Consider the following 26,273-nt stretch of genomic DNA (forward strand, 5'->3'; position numbering starts at 1 on the left):
TACAAATAGCTAGGCTGATGGCTCATCATGGGTGAGCCAGGTGATGAGGTTCTGAGGCTGAATGCCATTTATCCAGATGCACAGTGAACTCCACAGTCATTGACTCGAACTGGTTTGGACTGGGAGCAGAGTTGTCGTCCATGCGGAAATCTGCCTGGCTTTCCTTCCATCCTTTTCCCTTACCTATAAGTATGAAGGGAAATATTTAATCTTATGAACAACTTATTTGCTACCATTTTACATGGAATTGTACATTTTTTCCCGTACACTGTGTCCCTTGCACAAATATATTCTTCTCTAGAAACTAGCAAGGCTAAGGGATTCTATTTTTCATCCAGGTAAAACTGGCCTAAGAACAGATCAACGCCTACACAGTTGCTATGTATTTTTGCTCACTTTTAGAGGGTGGTGCAACATTCTTCTGCCCCCCTGCACTGTCAGCACTTGACTTAGTTTTCTTGTCCTCCTTCTTCTTGTCATGTTTGGCTTTCTTACTTGGGTCCTGCAGAAAATTACAAAGCATGTCAGACATGTACAGTGCATTCGGAAAGTATTCAGACCTTCTTGACTTTTCCACATTTGTTACGCTACATCCTTATTCTAAAATGGATTTAAGAGGTTTTTTTCTTCATCAATCTACACAAAATACCCCGTAATGACAAAGTAAAAACAGGTGTTTAGAAATGTTTGCAAATGTATAACATTTTTACTGAAATATGACATTTACATAAGTATTCAGAACCTTTACTCAGTACTTTGTTGAAGCACCTTTGGCAGCGATTACAACTTTGAGTCTTCTTGGGTATGATGCTACAAGCTTGGCACCTATATTTGGGGAGTTTTTACCATTCTTCTCTGCAGATCCTCTCAAGTTCTGTCAGGTTGGATAGGGAGCATTGCTGCACAGCTATTTTCAGGTCTCTCCAGAGATGTTCAATCGGGTTCAAGACCGGGCTCTGGCTGGGCCACTCAAGGACATTGAGATTTGTCCCAAAGCCACTCCTGCGTTGTCTTGGCTGTGTGCTTAGGGTACAACCCTGTTAGAAGGTGAACCTGCGCTCTGGAGCAGGTTTTCATCAAGGATCTCTCTGTACATTGCTCCATTCATCTTTCCCTCAATCCTGACTAGTCTCCCGGTCCCTGCTGCTGAAAAACATCCCCACAGCATGATGCTACCACCACGCTTCACCGTAGGGATGGTTTTAGCCAGGTGATGAGCGGTGCCTGGTTCCCTCCAGACGTGCCGCTTGGCATTCAGGCCAAAGAGTTCAATCTTCGCTTCATCAGACCAGAGAATCGTGTTTATCATGGTCTAAGAGTCCTTTGGGTGCCTTTTGGCAAAGTCCAAGCTGGCTATCGTGTGCGTTTTACTGAGGAGTGGCTTCGGTCTGGCCATTCTACCATAAAGGCCTGATTGGTGGAGTGCTGCAGAGATGGTTGTCCTTCTGGAAGGTTCTCCCATCTCCACAGAGGATCTCTGGAGTTCTGTCAGAGTGAGAATCGGTTCTTGGTCACCTCCTTGACCAAGGCCCCTCTCCCCTGATTGCTCAGTTTGGCCGGGCGGCCAGCTATAGGGAGAGTCTTGTTGGTTTCAAACCTCTTCCATTTAAGAGGCCACTGTGATCTTGGTGACCTTCAATGCTGCAGACATTTTTTGGTACCCTTCCCCAGATCTGTGCCTCGACACAATCCTGTCTCAGAACTCTACGGACAATTCCTTCGACCTCATGGTTTGGTTTTTGCTCTGACATGCACTGTCAACTGTGGGTTGTGACCATGCCTTCCGCCTGGCTACTTCAACCTCGGCCAACAGCTCCGCCCCCCCCGCAGCTCCTCGCCCAAGCCTCTCCAGGTTCTCCTTTACCCAAATCCAGATAGCAGATGTTCTGAAAGAGCTGCAAAACCTGGACCCGTACAAATCAGCTGGGCTTGACAATCTGGACCCTCTATTTCTGAAACTATCTGCCACCATTGTCGCAACCCCTATTACCAGCCTGTTCAACCTCTCTTTCATCTCGTCTGAGATCCCCAAGGATTGGAAAGCTGCCGCAGTCATCCCCCTCTTCAAAGGGGGAGACACCCTGGACCCAAACTGTTACAGACCTATATCCATTCTGCCCTGCCTATCTAAGGTCTTCGAAAGCCAAGTCAACAAACAGGTCACTGACCATCTCGAATCCCACCGTACCTTCTCCGCTGTGCAATCTGGTTTCCGAGCCGGTCACGGGTGCACCTCAGCCACACTCAAGGTACTAAACGACATCATAACCGCCATCGATAAAAGACAGTACTGTGCAGCCGTCTTCATCGACCTTGCCAAGGCTTTCGACTCTGTCAATCACCATATTCTTATCGGCAGACTCAGTAGCCTCGGTTTTTCGGATGACTGCCTTGCCTGGTTCACCAATTACTTTGCAGACAGAGTTCAGTGTGTCAAATCGGAGGGCATGCTGTCCGGTCCTCTGGCAGTCTCTATGGGGGTGCCACAGGGTTCAATTCTCGGGCCGACTCTTTTCTCTGTGTATATCAATGATGTTGCTCTTGCTGCGGGCGATTCCCTGATCCACCTCTACGCAGACGACACCATTCTATATACTTTCGGCCCGTCTTTGGACACTGTGCTATCTAACCTCCAAACAAGCTTCAATGCCATACAACACTCCTTCCGTGGCCTCCAACTGCTCTTAAACGCTAGTAAAACCAAATGCATGCTTTTCAACCGGTCGCTGCCTGCACCTGCATGCCCGACTAGCATCACCACCCTGGATGGTTCCGACCTAGAATATGTGGACGTCTATAAGTACCTAGGTGTCTGGCTAGACTGCAAACTCTCCTTCCAGACTCATATCAAAAATCTCCAATCGAAAATCAAATCAAGAGTCGGCTTTCTATTCCGCAACAAAGCCTCCTTCACTCAAGCCGCCAAGCTTACCCTAGTAAAACTGACTATCCTACCGATCCTCGACTTCGGCGATGTCATCTACAAAATGGCTTCCAACACTCTACTCAGCAAACTGGATGCAGTCTATCACAGTGCCATCCGTTTTGTCACTAAAGCACCTTATACCACCCACCACTGCGACTTGTATGCTCTAGTCAGCTGGCCCTCGCTACATATTCGTCGCCAGACCCACTGGCTCCAGGTCATCTACAAGTCTATGCTAGGTAAAGCTCCGCCTTATCTCAGCTCACTGGTCACGATGGCAACACCCATCCGTAGCACGCGCTCCAGCAGGTGTATCTCACTGATCATCCCTAAAGCCAACACCTCATTTGGCCGCCTTTCGTTCCAGTACTCTGCTGCCTGTGACTGGAACGAATTGCAAAAATCGCTGAAGTTGGAGACTTTTATCTCCCTCACCAACTTCAAACATCAGCTATCTGAGCAGCTAACCGATCGCTGCAGCTGTACATAGTCTATTGGTAAATAGCCCACCCTTTTCACCTACCTCATCCCCATACTGTTTTTTATTTATTTACTTTTCTGCTCTTCTGCACACCAATATCTCTACCTGTACATGACCATCTGATCTTTTATCACTCCAGTGTTAATCTGCAAAATTGTAATTATTTGCCTACCTCCTCATGCCTTTTGCACACATTGTATATAGACCCCCCCTTTGTTTTCTACTGTGTTATTGACTTGTTAATTGTTTACTCCATGTGTAACTCTTTGTTGTATGCTCACACTGCTATGCTTTATCTTGGCCAGGTCGCAGTTGCAAATGAGAACTTGTTCTCAACTAGCCTACCTGGTTAAATAAAGGTGAAATTAAAAAATAAAAAAAATTCTAAAACTGTTTGGTCGGAAGGCCAGCTCTAGGCAGAGTCTGCGTAGTTCCATATTTTTTCAAATTCCTAATGATAGAGACCACTGTGTTCTTGGAAACTTTCAACACTCTAGAAATGGTTTTATACCCTTCTCCAGATATAAGACCACAAGCCTATCTCGGCGCTCTTTGGACAGTTCCTTTGACCTCATGGCTTGGTTTTTGCTCAAACATGCACTGTCAACTGTGGGACCTTATATAGACAGTTGAGTGCCTTTCCAAATCATGTCCAATCAATTGAATTTACCACAGGTGGACTCCAAGTTGTAGAAACATCTCAAGGATGATCAATGGAAACAGGATGCACCTGAGCTCAAGTTCGTGTCTCATAGCAAAGGGTCTGAATACTTATGTAAATAAGGTATTTCTGTTCTTTATACATTTGCACAACTTTCTAAAAGCCTATTTTTGCTTTGTCATTCTGGGGTATTGAGTGTAGGGAAAAAACCCATTTAATCCATTTTAGAATATGGCTGTAACGTAACAAAATGTGGGAACGGTGAAGGGGTCTGAATACTTTCCGAATGCACTGTATAGGCCTATCTCTATTGACTAGAAGAGATTCATGACTCTTTATTTGCCTTGACCACAATTGTTTATTTCTGTCAAGATCTGTTATAGATAATTTACAAATGACAATGGGCAATTTCATGGTTCATTCCATGGTTATTTTTAACACAGACTCAGATTTTTCACTTTAAAATGTATACCAAATCAAAACCATTGATTTCAAAGTTTAACAAACCATAGAATTCTGTGTACAAGGTTTACTTTGAATAATTTCCACAGAAAATGAAACAAAAATACATTTACAGGAAGAACTCTGCAGATACAATGTTTGGTAACAGAATAAAACTGAAGGAGATTTTACAGTAATTCTGTTACCATACTTTGCATCTGCACAGTTTTTCCAGTAGACCTAGATGTTTCATTTATTTACTCAGCATAATTCCAGTACTGTGGAATTTCCCCAATACTTTAATATAGATAATGTAGAGCAAAGGGCCTCTGGTGTCAACTTTGGCACATATTTTCACTTTGATAGTTGTACTTTGCTTGCAGAGAAAGAGGAGAGTCACAAGCTACAGAGTACCTTGTCTCTGGGTGGCATGGCCCTGGTGCTTTGCTCTGTGAGCAGCACCCCAAGGTTGCACAGGGCATCAACTCTCTGATCACCAGACACCAGGTCCTGTAGTGGCACATGGATCGAGCCCAGGGTTCTTCTGATGGGAGTGTCCTGGACCAGGTCCATTATTGAGTCTTTCTTCTTCTTCTTGTCTTTTGATTTTTGGTTGGAACAAGTGTTGCTTGGTGGTCGCGCACACTGTCCAACAGACAAAATAATACTTATTTTGTGCTAGTCGTATCTGTTACCATAAATGCGTTCATAAAAGGTTTCCATTAGACATATCATGTGTTTGATTACTACATACTGTAAAAAGGCAGAGAAAAATCGTCTGATGACTGAAATGGTAGATTACGTTGTCACAAATATAGATATTTGTAACAACGGATATAGCCCATTACAGATATAGCCCGTGGTTCACTCTAGATCTGACTGCCCTTGACCAGCACAAAAACATCCTGTGGTATACGGCATTAGAATCAAATAGCCCCCGCGATATTAAACTTTTCAGGGAAGTTAGGAACCAATATACACAGGCAGTTAGGAAAGCAAAGGCTAGCTTTTGCAAACAGTAATTTGCAACCTGCAGCACAAACTCCAAAAAGTTCTGGGACACTGTAAAGTCCATGTAGAATAAGATCACCTCCTCCCAGCTGCCCACTGCATTGAGGCTAGGAAACACTGTCACCACCGATAAATCCACAATAATTTAGAATTTCAATGAGCATTTTTCTATGGCTGGCCATGTTTTCCACCTGGCTACACCTACCCTGGTCAACAGCCGTGCACCCCCACAGCAACTTGCCCAAGTCTCCCCATTTCTTCTTAACCCAAATGTTCTGAAAGAGCTGCAATATCTGGACCCTACAAATCAGCTGGGCTAGACAATCTGGACCATCTCTTCATAAAATTATCAGCCGAAATTGTTGCAACCCTTATTACTAGGCTGTTCAACCTCTCTTTCGTATCGTCTGAGATCCCCAAAGATTGGAAAGCTGCCGCAGTCATCCCCCTCTTCAAAAGGCGGAGACACTCTAGACCCAAACTGCTACAGACCTATATCTATCCTACCCTGCCTTTCTAAGGTCTTTGAAAGCCAAGTTAACAAACAGATCACCGACCATTTCGAATCCCACCGTACCTTCTCCGCTATGCAATCTGGTTTCCGAGCTGGTCATGGGTGCACCTCACCCACCCTCAAGGTCCTAAACAATATCATAACCGCCATAGACTCTGTCAATCACCACATTCTTATCGGCAGTCTCAAAAGCCTTGGTTTCTCAAATGACTGCCTCGCCTGGTTCACCAACTACTTCTCAGACAGAGTTCAGTGTGGGCCTGTTGTTCTGGACCTCTGGCAGTCTCTATGGGGGTGCCACAGGGTTCAATTCTCGGGCCGACTATTTTTTCTGTATACATCAATGATGTTGCTCTTGCTGCTGGTGATTCTCTGATCCACCTCTATGCAGACGACACCATTCTGTATACAGTCGTATGAAAAAGTTTGGGCACCCCTCTGAGGCTGCATAATAATTTACTCTGTCATCACAGAAAATGATCACAGTGGCATGACATTCATTTTCTAATAAAAGCTGAGTACTGAGTCTAGAGGCTGTTATTTTAGCAAAAGGAGGCTCTACTAAATATTGATGTGATTTTTCTATTGGGGTGCCCAAATTTATGCACCTGTCTAATTTTGTTTTGATGCATATTGCAAATTTTCTATTAATCCAATGAACTTCATTTCACTACTGAAATATTACTGTGTCCATCAGTTATTCGATAGATCAAAATGAAATTGCTGATCCAAACACCCAATTATTTATAAATGGAAATCATGGAAATTGTCAGGGGTGCCCAAACTTTTTCATACGACTGTACTTCTGGCCCTTCTTTGGATACTGTGTTAACTAACCTCCAGACGAGCTTCAATGCCATACAACTCTTAAATGCAAGTAAAACTAAATGCATGCTCTTCAAACGATTGCTGCCCGCACCTGCCCGCCCGTCCAGCATCACTACTCTGGACAGTTCTGACTTAAAATATGTGGACAACTACGAATACCTAGGTGTCTGGTTAGACTGTAAACTCTCCTTCCAGACTCACATTAAGCATCTCCAATCCAAAATTAAATCTAGAACCGGCTTCCTATTTCACAACAAAGCATCCTTCACTCATGCTGCCAAACATACCATGGTAAAACTGACTATCCTACCGATCCTTGACTTCAGCGATGTAATTTACAAAATAGCCTCCAACACTCTAGTCAGCAAACTGGATGTAGTCTATCACAGTGCCCTCCGTTTTGTCACCAAAGCCCCATATACTACCCACCACTGCGACCAGTATGCTCTCGTTGGCTGGTCCTCACTAGATATTCGTCGCCAAACCCACTGGCTCCAGGTCATCTATAAGACTTTTCTAGGTAAAGCACCGCCTTATCTCAGCTCACTGGTCACCATAGCAACACCCACCCGTAGCACGCGCTCCAGCAGGTATATTTCACTGGTCACCCCCAAAGCCTTTCCTTCCAGTTCTCTGCTGCCAATGACTGAAACGAATTGCAAAAATCACTGAAGCTGGAGACCCATATCTCCCTCACTAACTTTAAGCACCAACTGTCAGAGCATCTCACAGATCACTGCACCTGTACATATCCCATCTGTAAATAGCCCATCCAACTACCTCATCCCCATACTGTTATTTATTTTTTTGCTCCTTTGCACCCCAGTATCTCTACTTGCACATTCATCTTCTGCACATCTATCACTCCAGTGTTTAATTGCTAAATTGTAATTATTTCGCTACTATGGCGTATTTATTGCCTTACCTCCCTTATCTTACCTAATTTGCACACACTGTTTATAGACATTTTTTCCTCTATTGTGTTATTGACTGTATGTTTGTTTATTCCATGTGTAACTCTGTGATTACTGGACGTGATCTCGTCAGATTAATGGTTATGCTTTTTTAATAGTGTATCTGAAAGATTTTTTCACACTACCGTGGCTTGTAAGTGATTGGAACCATTTCAAAAATGTGATGTAGTGTAACTCGACCTGTTTGAGTGTCATGGAATTGAATTTCCCTCTCCCATTGTGTTAACCACAAACATGCAACAGCCACATAAAGTATATGAGGAAGCAATGACCTTGTACATGACTATGCTGAAAAACAGGTTATGGCATGTGATACGGTGTCACTAACAAGGAAACGTTTATCAGCTGTTAAGTGATATTATAAACCTCTCTGAAAAAATGACATGGTTGAGAACACTTCCATCACCAGACTATAAGGACTGTTAAATTGTGTAATCTCGAATGAGAGATTACAAATTGTGTAACATCACCTCTTTCCCCCCTTTCTTTTCTGTTGTAGATTTGGTTATTGGCTGTTCTCCTGAAGGGGCAGGCCATGAGAGGATCTAAAAAAAAGCCAAATAAATAGTCAGATAACAATTACTCAATCCTCACAAGACATCCATGCATCAACCTGAACATAAATCTATGCATCTAGAGGACTCAGTATGTGGGTGTGGGAGTATGTGAACTGTCTTTGTTTGCATGGGGCGGAGTGTCTATTTTGTTCTGTACCTTCTCCTCCTCCACAGTCAACCAGAGCCCACGAAGGACAAAGGACTTGAAGGACCCCAGGTCACCAACACTATGCACACTTGTGTGGTCATAGTCCATGGACTCTGCCCATGCCAGCTTATGTGTGCTGTTCATTATCACTGCAAAATGGGGGCAGTGAGAGAGAGAGAGATAAATACAGTGCCTTGCGAAAGTATTCGGCCCCCTTGAACTTTGCGACCTTTTGCCACATTTCAGGCTTCAAACATAAAGATATAAAACTGTATTTTTTTGTGAAGAATCAACAACAAGTGGGACACAATCATGAAGTGGAACGACATTTATTGGATATTTCAAACTTTTTTAACAAATCAAAAACTGAAAAATTGGGCGTGCAAAATTGTTCAGCCCCCTTAAGTTAATACTTTGTAGCGCCACCTTTTGCTGCGATTACAGCTGTAAGTCGCTTGGGGTATGTCTCTATCAGTTTTGCACATCGAGAGACTGACATTTTTTCCCATTCCTCCTTGCAAAACAGCTCGAGCTCAGTGAGGTTGGATGGAGAGCATTTGTGAACAGCAGTTTTCAGTTCTTTCCACAGATTCTCGATTGGATTCAGGTCTGGACTTTGACTTGGCCATTCTAACACCTGGATATGTTTATTTTTGAACCATTCCATTGTAGATTTTGCTTTATGTTTTGGATCATTGTCTTGTTGGAAGACAAATCTCCGTCCCAGTCTCAGGTCTTTTGCAGACTGCATCAGGTTTTCTTCCAGAATGGTCCTGTATTTGGCTCCATCATCTTCCCATCAATTTGAACCATCTTCCCTGTCCCTGCTGAAGAAAAGCAGGCCCAAACCATGATGCTGCCACCACCATGTTTGACTGTGGGGATGGTGTGTTCAGGGTGATGAGCTGTGTTGCTTTTACGCCAAACATAACGTTTTGCATTGTGGCCAAAAAGTTCAATTTTGGTTTCATCTGACCAGAGCACCTTCTTCCACATGTTTGGTGTGTCTCCCAGGTGGCTTGTGGCAAACTTTAAACGACAGATTTTATGGATATCTTTAAGAAATGGCTTTCTTCTTGCTACTCTTCCATAAAGGCCAGATTTGTGCAATATACGACTGATTGTTGTCCTATGGACAGAGTCTCCCACCTCAGCTGTAGATCTCTGCAGTTCATCCAGAGTGATCATGGGCCTCTTGGCTGCATCTCTGATCAGTTTTCTCCTTGTATGAGCTGAAAGTTTAGAGGGACGGCCAGGTCTTGGTAGATTTGCAGTGGTCTGATACTCCTTCCATTTCAATATTATCGCTTGCACAGTGCTCCTTGGGATGTTTAAAGCTTGGGAAATCTTTTTGTATCCAAATCCGGCTTTAAACTTCTTCACAACAGTATCTCGGACCTGCCTGGTGTGTTCCTTGTTCTTCATGATGCTCTCTGCGCTTTTAACGGACCTCTGAGACTATCACAGTGCAGGTGCATTTATACGGAGACTTGATTACACACAGGTCAACATTGGATCATTCAGAGATCCTCACTGAACTTCTGGAGAGAGTTTGCTGCACTGAAAGTTAAGGGGCTGAATAATTTTGCACATCCAATTTTTCAGTTTTTGATTTGTTAAAAAAGTTTGAAATATCCAATAAATGTCGTTCCACTTCATGATTGTGTCCCACTTGTTGATTCTTCACAAAAAAATACAGTTTTATATCTTTATGTTTGAAGCCTGAAATGTGGCAAAAGGTCGCAAAGTTCAAGGGGGCCGAATACTTTCGCAAGGCACTGTAGTTGTTACTAACTAAAGACAGAGCGTGATTTTATAGATGACAGAGGATGAGATCAGTAAAAGCTCAGGTCAGGCGGTGGAGGTTTCAAGAATCACCTAGTGGAATCAAATGAAAAGGCATCCTATGCACGGCCCTGCGTCCCTCAAATATTAATCTAGGGATAGTGTGAGATTTTGGTAATCATTTTCTACTTACCCAGAGTCAGATGAACTCATGGATTGTAGTTTTGTGTCTGTGCGTGCAGTTTAAAGGTAATTGAGCAAGCCATGCTAACTAGCATTATCGCAATGACTGGAAGTCTATCTTCACATCACAGGGCTTTCTGTAAAGCTTGTATTAAAATTGTAGGAAATACAACTCCTCTGAAGGTAAGAAAACAAGATTCAGTTAACATTTCTGGACAATATCCCTTTAATTAATGTTCCTTCGCCCTTAACAACTCTGCATAGTGTTCTCTGATACTTGGCAAAAGTAATCATGATCACACTACCTTAATTTATTGAAGAGAACCTGCAATATAGGAAGCCTTCTGTGTGGTGGTTAAAGTACTCATACCATTTGACACATTTTGTTGTGTTACAGTCTGAACATATATTTAATCCATTTTATTTTTCTTTCACCCATATACACACACTCAATACCCCATAATGACACAGTGAAAACATGTTTAGAATTTTTTGCATATTGATTGAAAATGAAATACAGAAATATCTCATATATACATACCCCTGAGTCAATACTTTGTAGAAGCACCTTTGGCGGCAATTACAGTTTTGAGTAATCTTGGGTATGTATCAGCTTTGCACATCTGGATTTTGAGATTTTTTTCAAGCTCTGTGACGTTAGATAGGGCGCAACAATCGTCAAGTCTTTTCACAGATTTACAATGGGATTCACGTCTGGGTTTTGGCTGGGCCACTCAAGGACTTTCACATTCTTATTACAGCATTGCTTTGGCTGTATGCTTGGGCTCATTGTCCTGTTGGAACATAAATCTTTGGCCCAGTCTAAATTTGTTTGCACTATGAAGCAGGTTCTCATCAAGACTTTGCCTGTATTTGGCTCCATTCATTGTTTCTTCTATCCTTACCAGTCCCTGCCGCTGAAAAGCATCCCCATAGCATGATGCTGGCACCACCATGCATCACTGTAGGGATGGTGTTCGTCGGGTGATGAGCTGTGCCTGGTTTTCTCCAGACATAGCGCTTTGCATTCAGGCCAAAAGGTTCAATTTTTGTCTCATCAGACCACAGAATCATTTGCTTTAAGATCTGAGAGTCTTTCATATGCCTTTTAGCAAATTCCAGGCGTGCGGTCATGTGCCTTTTTCTCAGGAGTGGTTTCCATCTAGCAACTCTCCCATAAAGCCCAGATTGGTGAAGTGCTGTAGATACATTTCCTTCTGGCAGGTTCTCCTATCTCGGCCAAGGAACTCTGTAGTTCTGTCAGAATGGTCATTGGGTTCTTGGTCACCTCCCTTACCAAGGTCCTTCTTGCCCATTTGCTCAGTTTGGTCGGAAGGCCAGCTCTATGCAGAGTCTGGGTAGTTCCATATTTTTTCAATTCTTGGAAACTTTCAACACTCTAGAAATTGTTTTATACCCTTCTCCAGATATATGACCACAAGTCTATCTCGGTGCTCTTGGACAGTTCCTTGGACTTCATGGTATAGTTTCTGCTCTGACAGGCACTGTCAACTGTGGGACCTTATATAGACAGGTGTGTTTCTTTATAAATCATGTCCAAATAATTGAATTGGCTACAGGTGGACTCTAATCAAGTTGAAGTGACATCTAGAGGATGATCAAAGGCTATTGGATGCACCCGAGCTCAATTTGGAGTGTCATAGCAAAAGGGTTTGAATACTTATGTAAATGAATTATTTCTGTATTTCATTTTCAACAAATTTGCTAAGATTTCCCAAAATATTTTTCACTTTGTCATTATGGGTTGTTGTGTGTAGATGGGTGAGAAAAAAAATCTGTTTAATTCATTTTGAATTCAGGCTGTAAAATGTGGAATAAGTCAAGGAGTATGAATACTTCACTGAAAGTTATTTACCATCAATGGAACAATGGTTAGTTTCCAAACTCTCCATTGTCCTGGCTGTGGTGTCTGGCATTGGAGTGTTGGTTGTTTCCTCCTCACAGTTCTCTTTTGGTGTCTGATAGATGCCAACGATGCCCCCATCCATCTTCTCTGCCATGGGTGTCATTGGATCAGATGTGGATGCAGTGTCACTGCCAGCCTGCTGTGACCAATCAATAACTAGATTGTAATATGACAATCAATTAAGTTGAATGACTAAACAGAAAAATGGGATATCATGCCTTGTTGCCAGGGGGTGGTTGGCTGAGGAACTCATAGTTGACAAAGTAGCTGTAGCTGACCACAGGGAACTCAGGGGCACTCTCATCCACAGTCAGCAGTGGGTTCGGGACACCCCTGATCCTTCGCACTGTCACTGTTGCCATGGCCTGGTCCACTATCCGGTCTGTGGATGGAACATAACCATCTTACTCTTCAAAAGCAGGCTGATACATTTCCCCAAGTGATTTTATTTGGCCCCCCAAGTTTCATTATTTTACTTGTTGGACATAAAAGACTGTAAAAACACCAGCAAATCAGCTCCACAGGATTTCATTTTGGTAAATCTGTTCCAAAGTATTCCCACACTGTCACGACTCCTACCGAAGGTGGCTCCTCTTCCTGTTCGGGTGGTGCTCGGTAGTCATCACCGGTTTACCAGCTGCCACCGATCCCTTTTCCCTTTTCTGTTGGTTTTGTCTTATCAATTGCACCTGTTTCTTGTTTACATTTAGTTGGGCTATTTTAGCTGGTCGTCCCGCCTGCTCTTTGTGCGGGCTTATTTTTTTTCACACTGTGTTTGTGTGTGGTAGAGTGTTGGTAGCGTGTTTCATTTTGGGGTTTTCCCTCTGGACTTGTTAGGTCCTGGTTTTGGGTATCGTGTTTGTTGCGCCCGTAAGTTTTGGCTCGCACAATTTTCCCCGTGCCTAAATAAAGCACTACTCAGTACTTTCTGCCTCCTGCTCCCGATTCCGCACCCACTACGCTTAAGTGCGTCACACACACGCATAATACAGAGATACAGTTGAAGTCGGAAGTTTACATACACTTAGGTTGGAGTCATTAAATCTCATTTTTCAACCACTCCACAAATTTCTTGTTAAACAAACTATAGTTTTGGCAATTCGGTTAGGACATCTACTGTGTGCATGACACAAGTAATTTTTCCAACAATTGTTTACAGACATATTATTTAACTTATTTAATCTCAGTGCCTCTTTGCTTGACATGGAAAATAAAAATAAATCAGCCAAGACCTCCACAAGTAGACCTCCACAAGTCTGGTTCATCCTTGGGAGCAATTTCCAAACGCCTGAAGGTACCACGTTCATCTGTACAAACAATAGTACGCAAGTATAAACACCATGGCACCACAAAGCTGTCATTCCGCTCAGGAAGGAGACGTGTTTTGTCTCCTAGAGATGAACGTACTTTGGTGCGAAACGTTTTAATCAATCCCAGAACAACAGCAAAGGACCTTGTGAAGATGCTGAAGGAAACAGGTCCAAAAGTATCTATATCCACAATAAAATGAGTCCTATATCGACATAATCTGAAAGGCCGCTCAGCAAGGAAGAAGCCACTGCTCCAAAACCGCCATAAAAAAAGTCAGACCACGGTTTGCTACTGCACATGGGGACAAAGTTTGTACTTTTGGGGGAAATGTCCTCTGGTCTGATGAAACAAAAATAGAACTGTTTGGCCATAATGACCATTGTTATGTTTGGAGGAAAAAGGGGGAAGCTTGCAAGCCGAAGAACACCATCCCAAACGTGAAGCACGGGGGTGGAAGTATCATGTTGTGGCGGTGCTTTGCTGCAGGAGGGACTGGTGCACTTCACAAAATAGATGGCATCATGAGGAAACTATGTGGATATATTGAAGCAACATCTCAAGACATCAGTCAGGAAGTTAAAGCTTGGACGCAAGTGGGTCTTCCAAATGGACAATGATCCCAAGCATACTTCCAATGTTGTGGCAACATGGCTTAAGGACAACAAAGTCAAGGTATTGGAGTCGCCATCACAAATCCCTGACCTCAATCCCATAGAATAGGCCTACAAACCTGACTCAGTTAAACCAGCTCTGTCAGGAGGAATGGGCCAAAATTCATCCAACTTATTGTGGGAATCTTGTGGAAGGCTACCCGAAACGTTTGACCCAAGTTAAGCAATTTAAAGGCAATGCTACCAAATACTAATTGAGTGTATGTAAACTTCTGACCCACTGGGAATGTGATGAAAGAAATAAAAGCTGAAATAAATCATTCTCTCTACTATTATTCTGACATTTCACATTCTTAAAATTAAGTGGTGATCCTAACTGACCTAAGACAGATAATTTTTGCTAGGATTGAATGTCAGGAATTGGGAAAAACTGAATTTAAATGTATTTGGCTAAGGTGTATATAAACTTCCGACTTCAACTGTATATAGTGCCTTCAGAAAGTATTCACACCCCTTGACTTTTTCCACATTTTGTTGTGTTAACAGCTTGAATTTAAAATAGTGTCAATTTAAATAGTGTCACTAGCTTACACACAATACCCCATAATGTCAAAGTGGAATTATGTTTTTACACATTTTTACAAATGAATAAAAAATGTAAAGCTTAAATGTCTTGAATCAATAAGTATTCAACCCCTTTGTTCTGGCAAGTCTAAATAAGTTTAAGGGTAAACATGTGATTAACAAGTCACATAATAAGTTGCATGGACTCACTATGTGTGCAATAATAGTGTTAAACATGATTTTTGATTGACTACTCCATACATACAATTATCTGTAAGGTCCCTCAGTCAAGCAGACTGGTGACTTTAAAACATACTGGTGACTTTAAAACAGTTACAGACATTAATGGCTGTTATAGGAGAAAACTGAGGATGGATAAACAACCTTGTATTTACTCCACAATACTAACCTAAATGATAGAGTGAAAAGAAGGAAGCCTGTACAGAATACAAATATTCCAAAACACATGTTTTGCTATAAGGCACAAAAGTAAAACTGCAAAATAAATTAACTTTATGTCCTAGGGCAATCCAACAGATCACTGAGTACCACTCTTCATATTTTCAAGCATAGTGGTGGCTGCATCATGTTATGGCTGTGCTTGTCATCGGCAAGGACTAAGGAGTTTTTAAAATTATTTTTTTTAAACGGAATAGAGCTAAGCACAGGCAAAATCCTAGAGGATAACCTGGTTCAGTCTGCTTTCCAACAGACACTGGGAGACAAATTCACCCTCCAGCAAGACAATAACCTAAAACACAAGGCCAAATAAACACTGGAGTTGCTTACCAAGATGATATTGAATGTTCCTGAGTGGCCTAGTTACAGTTTTGACTTAAATCGGTTTGAAACTCTATGGCAAGACTTGAAAATGGCTGTCAAGCAATGATCAACAACCAACTTGACAGAGCTTGAATATTTTTTTTTATAATAATGTGCAAATATTGTACAATCCAGTTGTTCAAATCTCTTCGGGACTTACCCAAGAAGACTAACATGTATTGACTAACATGTCTTGATTCGGGGGTGTGAATGCTAATGTAAATGAGACATTTCTTTATTTCATTTTCAAACATTTCTAAAACCCTGTTTTCATTTTGTCATAATGGGTTATTTTGTGTAGATGGGTGAGAAAAAATCTATTTAAACTCAGGCTGTAATCTCTTTTGAATTCAAGCTGTAACACAACAAAATGTCATATAAGTAAAGCGGTATGCATACTTTCTGAAGGCCCTGTATGTGATCGGCTGAATCTAGTTGATTTTTTGGCTAGGGTACTTGGCTCTCATTGATGAGGAAATGCACAGGCCTAACAGAGTGATGAGAACACAAGCGACTGCTGGGAAATGCCTGAGATAAAGAGGAAGAAAATAACCGGTTTAGTGAGTAGAATGCTCTTTCAAGAATCACTGTAAGGCAGGCTCCTTCAATATGAAAATACACTATGTGTCCACATCATTGAACAGGTAAGGGGTGCTGATTCATGCCTGGCGAATCCGATGTCCAATCAGATCAACTATCATTTACGACTGTCAGGTCGCTGTTGTAAATGAGAACTTGATCTCAACAGGCCTACCTGGTTAAATAAAGGTGAAATAAAAAAAATAAAGAAAAATAAAAAATAACAATCTTGTTTGATTAGCGCATTGTTAGGTCAGGTGGAGTCACTACTACACAACGCTCATCCCTCAACCGATCAGCGCAGACGTAGTAGTCACACTATATAATGTAAGACCATGGTGATAGTGTGGTGATTGATAGCTTAACCTCTCATCTTGGCCAGGCCTTCAAAGCGATGGTGATCATCCGGTGTAACCCGTGTGGCGTCCAGGTAGAGCAGCCTCGGGAGGCTGTCCAGGATGAAGCCTGGGTAGGAAGGGGTGAAGGTAAGGGGGTTGCCCTCCAGCACCAAGGTCCTCAGGCAAGGCAGGGTGACCAGGGCATCCACTAGGGCCCGCTGTCCTTGGAAGCCAGACCAGCTCAGGTCCAGAGATACCAGCTGTGGCCTGAAGAGGGAGACAGCATGCAAGGGCTGAGCTGACAGCTGGTGAGAGGAAGCTGTGGAACTGCGTCTGTATGTATGGGATCTGCCTTTTCATCACTTATAACATAGTTTGATTGACCAATCAAACAACTTGAACAGCCATGGTAAAAAAATTAAAAAGTATGTTTCTCATATTGGGACTAGATGGTATAGCAACTAAATAAATATACATGATAGCTAATTCATATTTTTTATGAAAATAGTATTTTAGTAACTATAATATGTTGTGGCCCTAATAGATGGGCGGCAGGTAGGTTTCGGGTACAGCGTTGGGCCAGTAACCAAAAGGTAAAAATCTGTCGTTCTGAGCAAGGCTGTTAACACACTGTTCCCTGGGCGCCTCTCCGATTCAGAGGGGTTTGGTTAAATGTGGAAGACACATTTCAGTTGAATTCATTCAGTTGTACAACTGACTAGGTACCCCCCTTTCCTAAGATCCTCTGTTTCACCCGCAAAGGTTACTTTTGTTAGAACTTTCATTTGATTATTTTATGATGTGCTTGAATTGAAAAGTGCTATACAATGAAAGTTATTATTATACATATGACTGCTAAGGAATGTAATGTCACTACCTATTATTGCTAGAGTCTGTTGTCACCTGCTGGTGATTGTGAGCAAGTGCAGATGAGTATTGAACTTGTACTGCTTGTCACTTGCCCTGTGTGTGAGCATTTACCATAGAGTTCCAGTGAGGTACTGGATGTCTGCAGGGGAACCCAGCCTGTTGCAGCCCAGACCCAGATGCTGAAGGCAGGGTAGAGGCTGGCTGCTAAGACCTTTAAGGCTGGAAACCTGGTTGGCGTAGAGCTCCAAAACCTTTCAAACGAACGCATACAATGCATTTAATTGAAGGACTGTGCAGGGATATCAAAGACGATCACTATATGCATCAGAGTGTTCATAAAACATCCCAATGATATTAAAAGTTACCATACCAATGCCATGAATAATAGAAAAAGTAATATGGCCTACTTGTTTGAATGTTTTTAGTGATACATCACACCAACATCTGTGAATTTTCTAATCAATTTGACCAAAACCCTAGATTCATGTCCACACCGCAGTTGAACCCTAACCCTAGCCATAACCCTAACCCTGACCCTACTCCTTAACCCAAATTTATGTCCACACCCCGGCTCAACCCTAACCTTAACCCACCCTAGCTTCATGTCCACATCCCGGGTCAACCCTAACCCACCCTAGCTTCATGTCCACATCCCAGCTCAACCCTAACCCACCCTAGCTTCATGTCCACATCCTGGCTCAACCCTAACCCTAACCCACCCTAGCTTCATGTCCACATCCTGGCTCAACGCTAACCCTAACCTACCCTAGCTTCATCTCCACATCCCGGCTCAACCCTAACCTTAACCCACCCTAGCTTCATGTCCACATCCTGGCTCAACCCTAACCAAATCAAATCAAATCAAATGTATTTATATAGCCCTTCGTACATCAGCTGATATCTCAAAGTGCTGTACAGAAACCCAGCCTAAAACCCCAAACAGCAAGCAATGCAGGTGTAGAAGCACCCCAGCTTCATGTCCACATCCTGGCTCAACCCTATCCCTAACCCACCCTAGCTTCATGTCCACACCCTGGCTCAACCCTAACCCTAACCCACCCTAGCTTCATCTCCACACCCCGGCTCAACCCTAACCCTAACCCACCCTAGCTTCATTGTCTTCAACCCGGCTCAACCCTAACCCTAACCTACCCTAGCTTCATCTCCACACCCCGGCTCAACCCTAACCCTAACCCACCCTAGCTTCATGTCCACATCCCAGCTCAACCCTAACCCACCCCAGCTTCATGTCCACATCCTGGCTCAACCCTAACCCTAACCCACTCTAGCTTCATGTCCACACCCCGGCTCAACCCTAACCCTAACCCACCCTAGCTTCATCTCCACACCCCGGCTCAACCCTAACCCTAACCCACCCTAGCTTCATGTCTTCAACCCAGCTCAACCCTAACCCTAACCTACCCTAGCTTCATCTCCACACCCCGGCTCAACCCTAACCCTAACCCACCCTAGCTTCATCTCCACATCCTGCCTCAACCCTAACCCTAACCCACCCTAGTTTCATCTCCACATACCGGCTCAACCCTAACCCTAACCCACCCGAGCTTCATCTCCACATCCCGGCTCAACCCTAACCCTAACCCACCCTAGCTTCATGTCCACATGCCGGCTCAACCCTAACCCTAACCCACCCTAGCTTCATGTCCACATCCCGGCTCAACCCTAACCCTAAGCTTCATATCCACATCCCGGCTCAACCCTAACCCTAACCCACCCTAGCTTCATGTTCACATCCCGGCTCAACCCTAACCCTAACCTACCCTAGCTTCATCTCCACACCCCGGCTCAACCCTAACCCTAACCCACCCTAGCTTCATCTCCACATACCGGCTCAACCCTAACCCTAACCCACCCTAGCTTCATGTCCACATCCCAGCTCAACCCTAACCCACCCCAGCTTCATGTCCACATCCTGGCTCAACCCTAACCCTAACCCACCCTAGCTTCATGTCCACACCCCGGCTCAACCCTAACCCTAACCCACCCTAGCTTCATCTCCACACCCCGGCTCAACCCTAACCCTAACCCACCCTAGCTTCATGTCTTCAACCCAGCTCAACCCTAACCCTAACCTACCCTAGCTTCATCTCCACACCCCGGCTCAACCCTAACCCTAACCCACCCTAGCTTCATCTCCACATCCTGCCTCAACCCTAACCCTAACCCACCCTAGTTTCATCTCCACATCCCGGCTCAACCCTAACCCTAACCCACCCTAGCTTCATGTCCACATGCCGGCTCAACCCTAACCCTAACCCACCCTAGCTTCATGTCCACATCCCGGCTCAACCCTAACCCTAAGCTTCATATCCACATCCCGGCTCAACCCTAACCCTAACCCACCCTAGCTTCATGTCCACATGCCGGCTCAACCCTAACCCTAACCCACCCTAGCTTCATGTCCACATCCCGGCTCAACCCTAACCCTAAGCTTCATATCCACATCCCGGCTCAACCCTAACCCTAACCCACCCTAGCTTCATGTTCACATCCCGGCTCAACCCTAACCCTAACCTACCCTAGCTTCATCTCCACACCCCGGCTCAACCCTAACCCTAACCCACCCTAGCTTCATCTCCACATACCGGCTCAACCCTAACCCTAACCCACCCTAGCTTCCTCTCCACATCCCGGCTCAACCCTAACCCTAACCCACCCTAGCTTCCTCTCCACATCCCGGCTCAACCCTAACCCTAACCCACCCTAGCTTCATCTCCACACCCTGGCTCAACCCTAACCCACCCTAGCTTCATCTCCACATCCCGGCTCATCCCTAACCCTAACACACCCTAGCTTCATCTCCACATCCCGGCTCAACCTTAACCCTAAACCTCCCTAGCTTCATCTCCACATCCCGGCTCAACCCTAACCCTAACCCACCCTAGCTTCATGTCCACATGCCGGCTCAACCCTAACCCTAACCCACCCTAGCTTCATGTCCACATCCCGGCTCAACCCTAACCCTAAGCTTCATATCCACATCCCGGCTCAACCCTAACCCTAACCCACCCTAGCTTCATGTTCACATCCCGGCTCAACCCTAACCCTAACCTACCCTAGCTTCATCTCCACACCCCGGCTCAACCCTAACCCTAACCCACCCTAGCTTCATCTCCACATACCGGCTCAACCCTAACCCACCCTAGCTTCCTCTCCACATCCCGGCTCAACCCTAACCCTAACCCACCCTAGCTTCCTCTCCACATCCCGGCTCAACCCTAACCCTAACCCACCCTAGCTTCATCTCCACACCCTGGCTCAACCCTAACCCACCCTAGCTTCATCTCCACATCCCGGCTCATCCCTAACCCTAACACACCCTAGCTTCATCTCCACATCCCGGCTCAACCTTAACCCTAAACCTCCCTAGCTTCATCTCCACATCCCGGCTCAACCCTAACCCTAACCCACCCTAGCTTCATGTCCACATCCCGGCTCAACACTAACCTTAACCCACCCTAGCTTCATGTCTTCAACCCGGCTCAACCCTAACCCTAACCTACCCTAGCTTCATCTCCACACCCCGGCTCAACCCTAACCCTAACCCTAACCCACCCTAGCTTCTTCTCCACATCCTGCCTCAACCCTAACCCTAACCTACCCTAGCTTCATCTCCACATACCGGCTCAACCCTAACCCTAACCCACCCTAGCTTCATCTCCACATCCCGGCTCAACCCTAACCCTAACCCACCCTAGCTTCCTCTCCACATCCCGGCTCAACCCTAACCCTAACCCACCCTAGCTTAATCTCCACTCCCTGGCTCAACCCTAACCCACCCTAGCTTCATCTCCACATCCCGGCTCAACCCTAACCCTAACACACCCTAGCTTCATCTCCACATCCCGGCTCAACCCTAACCCTAAACCTCCCTAGCTTCATCTCCACATCCTGGCCCAACCCTAACCCTAACCCGCCCTAGCTTAATCTCCACATCCCGGCTCAACCCTAACCCTAACCCACCCTAGCTTCATCTCCACATCCTGGCTCAACCCTAACCCTAACCCACCCTAGCTTCATGTCCACATCCTGGCTCAACCCTAACCCTAACCCTAACCCACCCTAGCTTCATGTCCACATCCTGGCTCAACCCTAACCCTAACCCACCCTAGCTTCATCTCCACACCCCGGCTCAACCCTAACCCTAACCCACCCTAGCTTCATCTCCACACCCCGGCTCAACCCTAACCCTAACCCACCCTAGCTTCATCTCCACATCCTGGCTCAACCCTAACTCCACAGAATCACTCCTCCTACTATAGTTCAGTGCAGTCGAATGGCGCTCTGAGTGTCCCTGTGGTGGGATTCAATGAGACATGGGTTGATGTGCCACAGCCCCTCCTCTCCCTGTATTGTGTGACTCACTTGTAAAGTGCAGGGCAGGTACTCTGCTTGTAGTTCAGAAATTTTGTTGGCACTCAGCACTAACTCTCTTAGATTGGAGAACCTGAGTACGCCATCATCGACTATGGAGACCTGATGCACACAAAAAGACCCATTCACTGACAGTATGAATTCACATTCAAATAGATAGGAACATATGGGGGAGGGTCTTCCTCTATATAGCTGGTCTTTTCCTGAAAATGCGAGACAACACTGCTGGGACTTATCATATAATGCATTCATCCGACATTGGTTTTCGTATGCAATAAACCTTGTGTCTGTCCTGCTCAAAGTGATGGCACGTCTTACTATAATTGCCGATTACTGTACAAAATAAAATGTTGGATGAATTGTTAATTTCAGCAGGACAGGTATATAAAGGCTGGTAATATAAATTGGAGCCAAAAGATTGCTCAACAAATGAATCAAGGCTTGTGAGCATTGGCTATCAGACAGCTAAGATACTCACACCCTTGTCTACAATACGTAGGGTGTTAAAGTGGCTGAATATAAAGTTGTCATGGAGAAGTTCAGGTGTTCGCACGAACAGCTCTCTCAGGGTTCGGGCTTGGGGGCTCCATGACCCCTCATGTTGCCATGGGGACAGTGGACTGGTCAAGTGCTCCATAAGGGCCTCCTCCTCCTCCTTGGCTGCACCTTCTCTCCCCTCGTCCTGCTCGCTGTAGCCCCAACTCTGTTCCTCAAAGATACTCCCTCTGGATTTGCTCTAAACACAACAGCACAGGAACATGCCGTTGAGGTAAAAAAGCATTGCACTTCTGTTAATCAATGGTATTTTGGACCACCTCATTCATATCCACTACTTGTACATGAAAAGAGTAGGAAACCACCAAGAGGTGACCTTGCTCGATGGATGGCACCATCAAGAGCCATGTACTATGTATATACAGTGGGGCAAAAAAAGTATTTAGTCAGCCACCAATTGTGCAAGTTCTCCCACTTAAAAAGATGAGAAAGGCCTGTAATTTTCATCATAGGTACACTTCAACTATGACAGACAAAATGAGGGAAAAAAATCCAGAAAATCACATTGTAGGATTTTTATGAATTTATTTGCAAATTATGGTGGAAAATATGTATTTGGTCACCTACAAACAAGCAAGATTTCTGGCTCTCACAGACCTGTAACTTCTTCTTTAAGAGGCTCCTCTGTCCTCCACTCGTTAACTGTATTAAGGGCACCTGTTTGAACTTGTTATCAGTATAAAAGACACCTGTCCACAACCTCAAACAGTCACAACCTCAAACAGCTTGGTTTGAAGAAATCAACTGTGGGAGCAATTATTAGGAAATGGAAGACATACAAGACCACTGATAATCTCCCTCGATCTGGGGCTCCACGCAAGATCTCACCCCGTGGAGTCAAAATGATCACAAGAACGGTGAGCAAAAATCCCAGAACCACACGGGGGGACCTAGTGAATGACCTGCAGAGAGCTGGGACCAAAGTAACAAAGCCTACCATCAGTAACACACTACGCCGCCAGGGACTCAAATCCTGCAGTGCCCGACGTGTCCCCCTGCTTAAGCCAGTACATGTCCAGGCCCGTCTGAAGTTTGCTAGAGAGCATTGGATGATCCAGAAGAAGATTGGGAGAATGTCATATGGTCAGATGAAACCAAAATATAACTTTTTGGTAAAAACTCCACTCGTCGTGTTTGGAGGATAAAGAATGCTGAGTTGCATCCAAAGAACACCATACCTACTGTGAAGCATGGGTGTGGAAACATCATGCTTTGGGGCTGTTTTCTGCAAAGGGACCAGGACGACTGATCCGTGTAAAGGAAAGAATGAATGGGGCCATGTATCGTGAGATTTTGAGTGAAAACCTCCTTCCATCTGCAAGGGCATTGAAGATGAAACAGGGCTTTCAGCATGACAATGATCCCAAACACACTGCCCGGGCTACAAAGGAGTGGCTTCGTATGAAGCATTTCAAGGTCCTGGAGTGGCCTAGCCAGTCTCCAGATCTCAACCCCATAGAAAATCGTTGGAGGGAGTTGAAAGTCTGTGTTGCCAAGCAACATCCCCAAAATATCACTGCTCTAGAGGAGATCTGCATGGAGGAATGGGCCAAAATACCAGCAACAGTGTGTGAAAACCTTGTGAAGACTTACAGAAAACATTTGACCTCTGTCATTGCCAACAAAGGGTATATAACAAAGTATTGAGATAAACTTTTGTTAATGACCAAATACTTATTTTCCACCATAGTTTGCAAATAAATTCATTAAAAATCCTACAATGTGATTTTCTGGATTTTTTTTCTCATTTTGTCTGTCATAGTTGAAGTGTACCTATGAAGAAAATTACAGGCCTCTCTCATCTTTTTAAGTGGGAGAACTTGCACAATTGGTGGCTGACTTAATACTTTTTTGCCCCACTGTATATATAGCTCTGGCACCATCCATTACATTACATTGAGACTTTGGGATCTTTGAGTGAAATCACACAAGTTTGTCTGCCCTCTTTTCTGATCTGATGTGTGGCCAAAAAAGCTTAATGTGGACTCACCCAACAGCCATGCCCACATGGAAAGTCCTTTAGACAGAGGCTACGAAGCTGCTCGTCCACAGCCAAAGAAAGTGTCCGAGAGCCCATTCTAAATGATTAGGGTTGTAGATAAAGAAAAAAAGAACAGACCCATTAGAGGGAAAGTCAATCCCATAAAATGGTGTGAGAGCCACAATATCAAACTCATTTACTTTTGAGTTTTTGGTAGAGTTTTTTCAAGGCCCTGTTGCTTGTTAACAATCGAGTGGCTGCATTTGGCTGTGGATCCTTCTGAAAGGTTGCCTGGCAACAGTTGACAGAACACATACCAGAGATCTACATTACACCACTTTCCTGTTGTGGGAAGGTACAGTGGCAAGAAACAGTATGTAAACCCTTTGGCATTACCTGGATTACTGCATAAATTGGTCTTAAAATTTTATTTTATTTTCATATAAGTCACAACAATAGATCACCACAGTCTGCTTCAACTAATAAACACACAAACAATTATACATGTTCATGTCTATATTGAACACACTTTGTAAACATTCACAGTGCAGGGTGGTAAAAGTATGTGAACCCTTGGATTTAATAACTGGTTGATCACATTTTGGCAGCAATAACCTCAACCAAACATCTTCTGTAGTTGCGAATCAGACCTGCACAACGGTCAGGAAGAATTTTGGACCATTCCTCTTTACATAACTGTTTCAGTTCAGCAATATTATTGGGATGTCTGGTGTGAACTGCTCGAGGTCATGCCACAGCATCTCAAATCGGGTTGAGGTCAGGACTCTGACTGGGCCACTCCAGAAAGCGAATTTTCTTCTGTTGAAGCCATTTTGTTGTTGATTTACTTCTGTGTTTTGGGTCGTTGTCCTGTTGCATCACCCAGTTTCTGTTGAGCTTCAATTGGCGGACAGAGAACCTTACATTCTCCTGCGAAAGATCTTGATAAACTTGGGAATTCATTTTTCCGTCGATGATAACAAGCTGTCCAGGCCCTGAAGCAGCAAAGCAGCCCCAAACCATGATGCTCCCTCCACCATACTTTACAGTTGGGGTGAGGTTTTGATGTTGGTGTTCTGTGCCTTTTTTCCTCCACGCAGTGTTGTGTGTTACTACGAAACAGCTCAACTTTAGTATAATCTGCCCACAGAATATTTTGCCAGTAACCCTGTCGAACATCCAGGTGCTCTTTAGCGAACTTCAGACTTGCAGCAATGTTTTTTTTGGACAGCAGTGGCTTCTTCAGTGGTGTCCTCCCATGAACACCATTCTTGTTTAGTGTTTTACGTATCGTAGACTCGTCAACAGAGATGTTAACATGTTCCAGAGATTTCTGTAAATCTTTAGCTGACACTAGGATTCTTCTTATCTCATTGAGCATTCTGTGTTGTGCTCTTCTCTGAAATTCACTTCTCGCCTGAGGGACAATATAGATAATTGTATGTGTGGGGTACAGAGATGGAGTAGTCATTTAAAAATCATATCAAACATTATTGCACACATTTTGACTCCTGAATTTATTTAGGTTTGCCATAATAAGTTTTCAACCGTTTTGTTGACTCAATACATTTCAGCTTTTCACTTTCATTTAATTAAATTTCTAAAAACATCATTCCACTTTGACATTATGGGGTATTGTGTGTAGATCAGTCACACAAAACATTTTAATTTGATTCATTTTAAATTCAGACTGTAACACAACCAAATGTTTTGAAAAAGTCAAGGGGTATGAATACTTTATGAAGGCACTGTATGTGTTCCGTGTTAATGTTCAGGTTAATCACCTTAACTTGTGACTAATAGGGAATTTA

The 26,273-nt window shown here is 44.1% G+C and overlaps 1 protein-coding gene across 2 annotated transcripts; it reads right to left on the bottom strand.

The window, feature by feature from the left end:
- Nucleotides 1–5: 5 nt before the first annotated feature.
- Nucleotides 6–24,746, bottom strand: LOC109894909 (leucine-rich repeat-containing protein 43). 2 transcript variants are annotated; one of them, XM_031830046.1, is made up of 9 exons: nt 24,472–24,746; nt 22,405–22,662; nt 21,918–22,028; nt 17,643–17,782; nt 16,690–16,928; nt 12,386–12,818; nt 8,551–8,690; nt 8,307–8,381; nt 5,044–5,154 (listed from the first exon to the last, which is right to left on the bottom strand). In XM_031830046.1, the coding sequence occupies exons 1-6, from the start codon at nt 24,556–24,558 to the stop codon at nt 12,649–12,651; spliced, it is 1,005 nt and encodes a 334-aa protein (XP_031685906.1). In that variant the 5' UTR covers nt 24,559–24,746; the 3' UTR covers nt 5,044–5,154; nt 8,307–8,381; nt 8,551–8,690; nt 12,386–12,648. The 2 variants fall into 2 exon arrangements, with proteins under 2 accessions (XP_031685907.1, XP_031685906.1); XM_031830047.1 differs by lacking the exons at nt 16,690–16,928; nt 17,643–17,782; nt 21,918–22,028; nt 22,405–22,662; nt 24,472–24,746 and adding exons at nt 6–183; nt 397–502 and having other exon boundaries at nt 4,924–5,154; nt 12,386–12,637.
- Nucleotides 24,747–26,273: the final 1,527 nt, after the last annotated feature.

This window comes from Oncorhynchus kisutch, linkage group LG8, assembly GCF_002021735.2.
Source record: "Oncorhynchus kisutch isolate 150728-3 linkage group LG8, Okis_V2, whole genome shotgun sequence".
Taxonomy (NCBI): domain Eukaryota; kingdom Metazoa; phylum Chordata; class Actinopteri; order Salmoniformes; family Salmonidae; genus Oncorhynchus; species Oncorhynchus kisutch.